Here is a 9,824-nt window from a genome sequence, read left to right on the forward strand (position 1 = left end):
CTACATTAGTCAGACCTCAGGGAATCATGGCTGTGTGAAGTTCGCTAGATGCAGAGATGAGAGAACGAACAGTGGAGACGTTCTGTTGCAGCCAAACTTTAGAAAACACCTTCATTCTTTAAAGTCTTTAAACTTGGACAAGCACAGTTTCAGATTTACAAGTTTTAGACATTGAAGACTGAAGTTAAGTTTTCTCTGTTTGCTGTAGACTTTGTTTGTGCTTGTTAAACTTTTCTCTCCATGGATGTGCACATACTCCCTCTGATGATCACCCAGAGGAATCATTAATCATGTCAATATTTACTGAAAGAATTAGGTTTTGAATATTTAATGTGTCTAAATGAGACGTCAGGGGACAGGGTCTAATTGTTGTAACACCCCTGAGTATCAGCTGCTGACAAACAACCTGTCAACTAAGGAAACATGTCCCTTAATGAGCAGTGACATCAGATTATTTAGTGTAACTTTCTTTTAAATTCTATGGAAAGTGTCTTTAAGTTTCTTGACCAGCGTTCTACAAATAAAATGTATTATTATTATAATTATTATAAATCAGATTCATCTGCCAAAAGCAAAAACGACAACGGAAATGTTTCCAGGGACCGAAAACAGTGATGAACCTGCAGTAGTTCAGTACTTGGTGAAGTTCCATCACCACTGACCAGCAGCAGACAAACTTCACATTGAACTACAGTCGGTTCATAGGAGCCTTGGTGCTTTAAATCTGTAAATGACAGTTAGTCTGTTTCTCTGATTAAATCTCAAGAAAACATCTGATCATAAAAACAAGCTAGCTCTAAAGCTAACTTAACTTTCAGCAACTTTACAATAACTTCCACGCTCTTTTCCCTGAAATAATGGCGGCGAGGAGAGAGCGTACAAACTGGGGCAGCTACTTCAGCCAATCACAGCACTCCGTCTCTTTGCTCTTTTAAAACGAGTCACCACAGATGAACAAGGTAAAAACTATTAACTAAGTATTTGTAGTTTATTCATTATTAACCAGTAGTTATCACCACAAACCTTCTCTTCATCATTAACACACATATTTGATTGTATTAGAGATTTAAATCAGACACATTTACATACATTAGAAATAATAAACTGAGAAAACTTTTTTCTTAATTTGTAAATTTCACATTGAAACAAAGTATGAAACACACAGAAGAACAGTTTACACTTCGCCTGAAATTCTAAATAAATGACGACAAACAAAAGATTTGTAAACAGAAAAAGACGACACAGAAAATATCCAATCGTGAGAATAATTCAAAGCTGTTACAAAACCCTGAAGTTGGATGTGGTCTAATTTTGATTAAGTCTGTATGACTCTGTCATCGTGGTAGTTTTAAATATTCTTACTTTCCAAACATCTTTCCTAACATGAAATGTAATCATCAGGTTCTTTATTCTCTCATTATACTTCTACATTATACTTCATTGTACTTCATCAGACAACACTCCCATGATGTAATACAGCGGCTCCAACACTACATCAGTTTTTAAAATATTTTTCCCTCTGAATCACGAAAACACTCGTCAGTCACGTGTTAGTTTTAGTTGAGCAACAAAAGACTTTTAAAGACCTGACTTTAGTTCAGTTCTTTCTACCATGGACGGTTTGTTGTTTTCTGTCCCTCGCAGTTTTGTCTCTAACAGTAACGTCCTCCTTTATTTTTGTCCTGACATTAAAGCACTTGATGATAATTCTGAAGATGATAATTCGTAAACCTTTGGTCAGTTTTATATCAACTGTCATTAAACACTGATCAGAGAATAAAATAATTCACTGTACTACCTGCATGTGACCACTGGGGGGCGCGATAGTCTATGTGTGAGCCAGCCCGTGCTTTTATTGTGAAAGAGGAAGTGTGTGTCTTTGTGTGACTGTGGTCCAGCGGGTCCAGCTCCTCCATCACCATGGTGCAGATGATGGAGTCTCAGTGCGAGTACTTCATGTATTTCCCTGCGGTGCCCATCACGGATCTGTCGGACCCGGCTCGGTACCGCAGCCTGCCCCGCCGGAGCCACCTGTACCTGGGGGAGACGGTTCGATTCCTGCTGGTGCTGCGCTGCAGGGACGCGGGGGCGACACCGACCGAGCCCGGCCCCGGTAAAACCTCCACCATCATCTTCATCATCTTCATCCGGATGAGAGGGAGGAGGAAGATGCTCCTGTTATTTTGACTGTAACGTTCAATGTTCAGACAGAGAATCAGTGTTTTCAGTTTTTATGAAGATTCTATTCACATAGTGACGCTCTGCTGCTGTAACGTGTGATGAATGAATAAATCTTATCTCATTTATTATCATACGAGGACGTATATCCACCTTTTTAATCCAGTAGGTGAAAACATCTCTGTCCTCGTTCTGTCCATCGCTGCAGCTCCTCTCTTCAGCCTCTGTCTCAAACACCTGGTTTTAGCTCCTGTCTCTTTAAGACCCCCCTCCTGATAAAGCCCAGTCTGCTCTGATTGGTCAGCGGGTTTACTCTGTTGTGATTGGTCAGCTGCTCCAGATGATAACCAGGAGCACTGAGGAGGTGAGAGAGGAGTTTTTACCACTGACTTGAAGTCTGCAAAGTGAAGCCATGCTCAAGTATGACCAGCAGAGGGCAGAGTAGTTGAGTCAGGCTCCACCCCCTCTAAATATGGTTCATTCTGGATTCAAAGAACAAACCAATGTGTAACGTCAACATGTGTGTATTTATTATGTTCCTCCACCACCAGGGGGCGGTGATGATGCTGCTGCAGGTTTCGGGACGGAGTCGGCCAGCAGCCGAGCGTGGAGAGAGCTCGCCGGCTCTCTGTGCGCTGTGGCCAGTGTGAGTCCAGGTGAGAGCAACCGCCACCGAGGCAACCACCACCAGCATCTCCATGACTACCAGAGCAGCGGGGACGAGGCAAATGAAGACGGCGAGGAGGACTACATCGCAGCAGCGGAGGCGGCCATCGCGGCACTAGGCAGCAGGGTGGACTCCCGGTGTCGTAGCTTCAGAGACTGCAAACCTCTGCTCATCCACAACTCGTCAGGGACGGCGTACAGGGAGTTCCGCAGGGCGCCTGTTCAGGTGCTGAGGTGTTGTGGTTCAGGTTTACAGAGGGTGGGGGAGCTAGTGAGCAACTAAAGAGGAAACACTGTAAAAACTTTGTCAGTCAAAAATGGTGAACCCTCATAATGTTGGTGACCTTTCCACTAAAGCGCCCCCTGCAGGTCAAAGTTTGAATTCAGGATGAACTGTAACAACATTTCATGTTTTTGACTCAACATCTGCAAAGCTAAAGATTTTCTCATCAGCCTCGGCTGTTGTGTTTTGTGCAAATAACTAGCAATAAAAATAGTTAGCATGCTAACGAGCTACACAAGACTACACGTGCTCAGCGTCGCCCTCTGCTGATTTGTATTGATTGGTGATGTTTGAACCTCGTCTGTGTCTTCACGTCAGTCTCCGCTGGACGAGCCGGTGGTTCTGACGGATGAAGTGATCTTCCCTCTCACCGTCTCTCTGGACAAACTTCCTGTCAGCACGTTGAAAGTCAAGGTCAGAACTTCACTGTCTGCTTTAGGATCTATATTGTTTGGAGAGAAGCTCGAGACTCTAAATAAAGATGACGACACATCGAGATGAAGCTAAAATATCTCTCAAATATGTATATATATATATATATATATGTATATATACATATATATATATATATAGACATATATATGACTCAGTGTTGGTTTGTTCAGGTGATGGTCACGGTTTGGAAGAAGGAGGCAGAGAAAGCGGAGGTGCAGGAACTTGGTTACCTGAGCGTCCTGCAGCAGCGAGAACCGACACAGACCTTCAGACACGACCTGAACACGTTCAAGGCTCAGGGTACAACACACACACATTCATACACTTTCAGTTTAACCTCTGACCTCAGTGTTGACCCTCGTCCTCATCCTCCACAGTGAGCACCACTCTGACCGTCCTGCCGCCGCCAACCATCCGCTGCAAACAGATGACCGTCTCCGGGAGACACCTCGCTGTCCTCAAAGGTACGAGATCGTTCTTTGTTCAGTCTTTCTGTTTGCTCCTGGTGTGATGGAGAACAGAGGAAGAGGCAGGAATTAGTCTGATCCCTCAGTGAGTTCATTACATTTAAAGAGACAAAGAAACCAAACGACAGGTTTGATGATAATCATTCGTTTATTTGTTGTTTATTCGAATGGTTTTAAATTTATAAAAGTTTAAGTTTAACTTTATTTATACCCCACAGTGCTGAATGAGTCTTCTCAGGAGGAGGTGAGTATTCGGGATGTTCGCATTTTGCCGAACCTGAACGCCTCCTACCTTCCCATGATGCCAGACGGCTCCGTCCTGCTTGTGGACAATGTGTGGTGCGTTGTTTATTTAAATACGTCACACGTTGAGATACAATGTGTCTTTGTATTTGTTTATATTATGTGACTTGATGTACACAACTTACTTCATTACTGATGTGATGATGTCATCGTGTCAACCAGCCGATCACAGTGACTCGTCAGGAATACGTTCGATCCAGTGATGGACGGATTGTTTTTTTATGTTTGAATTGAAATGACCCTCTTCATGTGGTGTCCTCTGCTCAGCCACCAGTCAGGGGAGGTCGGCATGGCGTCTTTCTGCAGGGTGGACAGCCTGGCTTGCCGCCTTCCCAGCATGCTCAGCGCTTTAGAAGAGCACGACTTCTTGTTCCAGCTGCACCTCAACGACATGGGGCAGGACGACTCCAACGAGGTGTGGACACGTTTGTACTGTTTATTATGGTCTGTAAGTTGTTGTTGGTATCAGCGCCCTCTTCAGGTCACTATGTCATCATGTTGATGTATTTCAGGGGCTGGAGGTTCCCCTGGTCGCTGTGTTGCAGTGGTCAACTCCCAAGATGCCTTTCACCAATTGTATCTACACCCACTACAGGTAAAGACCAATCAGGAGTAATTTCAGACAAAGCAGATTGTTGTTAATCGTCTTCAAAGTTTCAAAGGTTTTATTTGTCATCTGCACAACAGATACAGCTGCAATGAAAATCTTAAATCTCAGGCACCTCAAGCAACTCAACATGCAAGTGTCATAAAATAAGAGTAACTAAAATACAAATAAGATACACTAGTGCAAATGAAACAATAAGTACAAATGTCAGTACTAGTGCAAAAAAAACCAAAACATTATAATAAAATATTAAAACATTATAAGATGCTAAAGTGAGATATATACTTCCGACTGATTGCAGAGATCCCGTCAAGTTCAGTGTTGAAGTTGGTTTGATGATGTGATTCATTCAATATTAATAAAAATGAGCTCTGTGGGGCGGGGCAGTGTGTCCTCAGTCTGTACAGCCAGTTGAACATGTCTTCTTCTAGGTCCTCAGATGAACTACAGTTGTGGTCCCACCAGATCAGGAACATTCAATCCTGTTTGACAATTTGTCTTCAAAGTAAAAGCACAGTGTTTACCCCTGTCAGGCTGCCCAGTGTCCGTCTGGACCGACCACGGTTCGTCATGACGGCGAGTTGTCCGAGCACGGTCCGAGTGAAGGAGAACTTCAAGGTCAAATATGTTCTGCTCAACAACCTTCAGGACTTCCTGGCTGTACGACTCGTCTGGACCCCAGAGGGTCAGTGTGTGTTCCACATTTGATTCACGAGTGCCACGTTGATGTTAACACAAAAGATTCATCTCAAACTAAAAATGATTTACTGTGCATGTGTGTGTGTGTGTGTGTGTGTGTGTGTGTGTGTGTGTGTGTGCAGGTCGCGGTCATGGCGACGATGCCTCTCTAGCAGCTGTGGTGTGTCACTCTCCTCTCAGTAACCTCGGTCACTGTCGTAAAGGAAGAACTTTGTCGTTCAGTGTTTCATTCCAGATCCTCCGACCAGGACTGTACGAGGTACTGAAGCTCCGCCTCTTTAAAGCATGGACTGTGTCAAATAAAATTGTTTTACACACTGTTCTTCCTCCTCTTCCTCCTCTTCCTCTTCGTCCTCCTCCTGCTCCTCTTGCTCCTCCTCCTCCTCTCTGCAGCTCAGTCAGCACATGAAGCTGAAGCTTCAGTTCACAGCTTCGGTCTCTAACCCTCCTCCAGACGCTCGGCCTCTGTCACGTAAGAACCTTTCTTGTTTGTTCAGATTCTTCGGTCTTTTAAAACCAGAAGCCTCTTGACTGGATCAGCTTCAGGGTCGATGAGTGACATCGAGCGTCAGACAGAACGTTTCATTTCATTCTTTTCACATTTAAGGTCATTTGATATTTCTTGATTTTTCATCTGTCTCCAGCGTAGTTGTGTATTGTTGCCATGGTTGCAGTTGTCTCCATCTGTGCTGTCTCCATGACTACAACTGAATTTTCCTCAGTGTAAACATCATGTGGCTTCATACCCTCCCCCCTCAGGTAAGAACAGCCCGTCCAGTCCGGCGGTTCGAGACCTGTTGGACCGTCACCAGGCGAGTCTGGGTCGATCTCAGTCCTTCTCCCACCAGCAACCATCTCGATCCCACATCATGAGGTAAAACTCAGTTCAGTCATATTTACTGTCATCATGTGACCACGCCCTCATGCGCTGTTCTTCTTCAGGACGGGCAGCGCCATGGAGCGACGGGCCATCACCCCACCTGTCGGCTCTCCGGTTGGTCGACCGCTCTACCTGCCACCACAGGACAAATCGCTGCTGTCACTGGACAAGATCGCTAAGAGGGAATGTAAAGTCCTGGTGGTGGATCCCGTCAGCTAGAGAGCGAGGGAGGGAGCGAGGGAGGGAGCGAGGGAGGGAGCGAGGGAGGGAGCGAGGGAGGGAGCGAGATGAGCAACAAGGAGGAAGAGAGGAGAGACTTTGAAAGAAGAAAATGAATCGATGATCGTCAGAGCCTTTAGCTTCTCTTCATCATAACTGAACCTGAACCTCCGGTCGAACCTGCTGATCCGTGTTACTGCGGAAACCATTTACTGTAAAATGTATTTTTTAATGTGATGTATTATCACGTGTATTATTTAAAGCTACAGCATCACTGTCTATGACCTCATTATTAAGGATTTATATTCTGTAACTAAATATTACTGATCAATAAATCCTTTGAAATCAAAGTGATTAACTGTATATAAAGAGGATCACTGAGTGTATATAAAGACCGTCATAAATATATATATATATTTATATATATATATTTATTTATATATATATATTTATATGTGATGACAGAGGCGTGGTAGACTGAGGTTATGGGTTCTATAGTTTAGTGGTTATAAGGTTGTTTTTTCACACAAACAATATTTATATACAAATCAACAAGTTTATCTACATTTCACCAATCAACACAAATAGTAAATCTGTAACCTCACATCTAAACTCACTGTGGTTTCAACTTTTCTAACTAAGTAATAAAATCGTACAATTTCCAAAGTATTATTGATCTGTATAGATTCTGTTCATGTCCTGTATCTGAATGTCAGAATAAAAGCACGGAATGAAACACGATGACCCGGTGAGAAAAGAGTGGAGATGCCGGGGATTGAACCCGGGACCTCATACATGCGAAGCATGCGCTCTACCACTGAGCTACATCCCCTCAGAGTGCACTCACTCCAGGGAAGTGACGTTATATAGGTTCCTGTACAGTATAATATTGATTTGATCATAAAGTTCTCTTGTTATTCATTCATTCATAATATTATACTATAAACAGGTGGTATGTCCCTGTGACTGACCACTGGGGGCAGCACTGAGCCACAGAAGAAGAAGTAGACCCGCCCCTACATGGCCTGTGATTGGTTTAGTCTAATACTCCACGAACCCTGACCAATCACCACTCTCCATACTCACACCTCATCCAATCAGACGTCAGGTAGGAGCTCTTGCGCCGCCTGGTGGTTGGATGGTGGAGTTTTCAGTGTTTTTCACGTTGGATCTGTCAGTACGACTCTTCTCCAGTAGGAGGCAGTAGAGGACCGCCTGTGAGTACGAAGTGTTTTCTTCTTCAGGGTTAGACTGAGGCCTGAGGCCTCCACATGTGATTCTACATGTATGTGTTCATATCTCTCTACATGCATGTGTTCATATCGCTCTACATGCATGTGTTCATATCTCTCTACATGCATGTGTTCATATCGCTCTACATGCATGTGTTCATATCCCTCCAAATCCCGACACATTGGCGCCAGCTGCGATGGCCGAGTGGTTAAGGCGTTGGACTTGAAATCCAATGGGATCTTCCCGCGCAGGTTCGAACCCTGCTCGCAGCGACCCGTTTTGTTTTCTTGACCATCACATGTTCGTGACGTCGCTGATAGAAATGAATGGATGAATAAAGATGAACGAGCTGTTCACACGTCACAGAGGCTCCTCCCACACCAACATGCGCATTTCACATGACATAAATGAGTTTGTTATAAAGTTTACGACGAAGCACGAAGCTTTACGTCTGGTTGAGGACAACCAGCAGGTGGAGCTGTTGCTCCATTAGAGAAAGAGTTGAACAACTTGCAAACATGATCATGTATGTTAGCATGATCATGTATGTTAGCATGTAAATAACTTTCTTTACTTTCCTCTGATTTGCCAAACTTCAGGAAGCGTCTCCAGTGTTTGAGTGACGGAACATAAGAAACACTGATTTGAAATGTTATTCTGCTGTCAGGAAACACAAGGCTAACGATATTTGAGCACAGTGATTATATGTTAATGTATTCTTTATGATTTAATTTAACTTTCACACGTTTAGTTCATTATCTGGACTTTTCAATGTATTTATTAGGAACAACTGACATGTAACACTATAAATCTATGACAGATAATCATTTAAATAATTCATTTCAAAACAAATGAATCATATAAAACAGATATAATCTCAAACTGTTCGATCTTCACTCGTCTCATTTTTTAAAATCGTTACGTCACATAAACCCAGTCACTCTTCCATCATCCATTCATTATGAATGAAAAGTCTCTGCTGCTTTTCTGCACTGTCAGTGGGAGGGAGGGAGGGGGAGGAGAGGGAGAGGGGGGAGAGAGGGGGGGGGAGAGAGAGAGGGGGGGGGGGAGAGAGGGTGGGAGGGAGAGAGAGGGTGGGTGGGAGAGAGAGAGAGGGGGGAAGAGAGAGAGAGGAGGCAGGGAGAGAGAGAGAGAAGGGGGGGAGGGAGAGAGAGAGGGGGAGGGAGGGAGAGAGAGGGGGGGGAGGGCGGGAGAAGAGAGAGAGAGAGAGAGAGAGAGAGAGGGAAAGAGAGGGAGGGGGAGGGAGGGAGGGAGAGTGAAAGAGAGGGAGAGGGAGGGAGGGAGGGGGGCACATCATGTAGACCTTGGTTTATATTCTCACTGAGAGAACGAGAGAGAGAAACATTAACAGCAGGAGGAGACACAGGATGAAGAGAGAGAGAGGGAGGTAGTGAGACAGTGGGAGAAGAGAGGGGGGGTAAGTGAAAGAGGGCGTCTGACGGAGATGAGAGTATTTATAGGTGGAGAGATGAGAAGGTAGAACGACAGAGAGAGGGAGAGAGAGAGAGAGAGAATCCAGACACAATAAGAGGAGAAGAAGACAAAGAGGAGCGAGCGAGGGAGCATGTTGAGGAGGAAGAGGAGCGTGTCGTTCGGAGGCTTCGGATGGTGAGAACATTCTTCATCCTCTGATAAACCACCTCATCCACACTTTCATGGCTTTGAGATCATTTCCTGTCTGAGCTGCACTCAAGTGACATCACGATGACATCACGATGACATGGGTACATCACCCCCCTTCTTTAAATAAGTGAATGGATCAGATCATGTGATCGTTTTCTAAGTTGCATCATTAACGTCTGATCTTTAATGTGTCTGAAGTAAAAACATTTT

General features: G+C 44.3%; 2 protein-coding genes, 1 long non-coding RNA gene and 2 other non-coding genes across 15 annotated transcripts in view; 3 read left to right on the forward strand and 2 right to left on the reverse strand.

Moving 5' to 3' along the window:
• Positions 1-1,804: 1,804 nt before the first annotated feature.
• LOC109644282 (trafficking protein particle complex subunit 14-like) lies at positions 1,805-7,091 on the forward strand. Its single transcript, XM_020109638.2, has 13 exons — positions 1,805-2,113; positions 2,730-3,070; positions 3,446-3,541; positions 3,733-3,862; positions 3,940-4,026; positions 4,248-4,368; positions 4,600-4,747; positions 4,845-4,927; positions 5,473-5,624; positions 5,761-5,897; positions 6,032-6,110; positions 6,398-6,512; positions 6,581-7,091. The coding sequence occupies exons 1-13, from the start codon at positions 1,921-1,923 to the stop codon at positions 6,735-6,737; spliced, it is 1,839 nt and encodes a 612-aa protein (XP_019965197.1). The 5' UTR covers positions 1,805-1,920; the 3' UTR covers positions 6,738-7,091.
• Positions 1,897-2,792, reverse strand: LOC138404861 (uncharacterized). Its single transcript, XR_011238623.1, has 2 exons — positions 2,332-2,792; positions 1,897-2,187 (listed from the first exon to the last, which is right to left on the reverse strand). It is a non-coding gene; the product is annotated as an uncharacterized lncRNA (long non-coding RNA).
• A 406-nt stretch (positions 7,092-7,497) lies between the features above and the next one.
• On the reverse strand, positions 7,498-7,569 carry trnaa-cgc (transfer RNA alanine (anticodon CGC)). Its single transcript has one exon. It is a non-coding gene; the product is annotated as a tRNA-Ala (tRNA).
• Positions 7,570-8,160: 591 nt separating this feature from the next.
• trnas-uga (transfer RNA serine (anticodon UGA)) lies at positions 8,161-8,242 on the forward strand. The gene has a single exon. It is a non-coding gene; the product is annotated as a tRNA-Ser (tRNA).
• A 1,160-nt stretch (positions 8,243-9,402) lies between these two features.
• The window catches only part of LOC109647184 (rap1 GTPase-activating protein 2-like), a 15,151-nt gene continuing 14,729 nt past the window's right edge, over positions 9,403-9,824 (forward strand). For 8 of the 11 annotated variants that reach the window (XM_069539406.1, XM_069539407.1, XM_069539412.1 and 5 more), the window contains exon 1: positions 9,403-9,599. In XM_069539406.1, coding sequence (XP_069395507.1) covers positions 9,556-9,599 — 44 coding nt within the window. In that variant the 5' untranslated portion in view covers positions 9,403-9,555. Of the gene's footprint in view, positions 9,600-9,624; positions 9,716-9,824 lie in introns of those variants that run through there. The other 3 variants (XM_069539417.1, XM_069539419.1, XM_069539416.1) reach the window with 2 other exon arrangements.

This window comes from Paralichthys olivaceus, chromosome 15 (genome assembly GCF_024713975.1).
Source record: "Paralichthys olivaceus isolate ysfri-2021 chromosome 15, ASM2471397v2, whole genome shotgun sequence".
NCBI classification, from domain to species: Eukaryota; Metazoa; Chordata; class Actinopteri; order Pleuronectiformes; family Paralichthyidae; genus Paralichthys; species Paralichthys olivaceus.

Coding starts and splice junctions, on each gene's coding strand:
- LOC109644282 (XM_020109638.2), top strand. CDS start 1,921: ATGGTGCAGATGATGGAGTCTCAGTGCGAGTACTTCATGTATTTCCCT. Junction 4,928..5,472: donor TGTATCTACACCCACTACAG/GTAAAGACCAAT, acceptor TACCCCTGTCAG/GCTGCCCAGTGTCCGTCTGG. Junction 5,625..5,760: donor ACTCGTCTGGACCCCAGAGG/GTCAGTGTGTGT, acceptor GTGTGTGTGCAG/GTCGCGGTCATGGCGACGAT.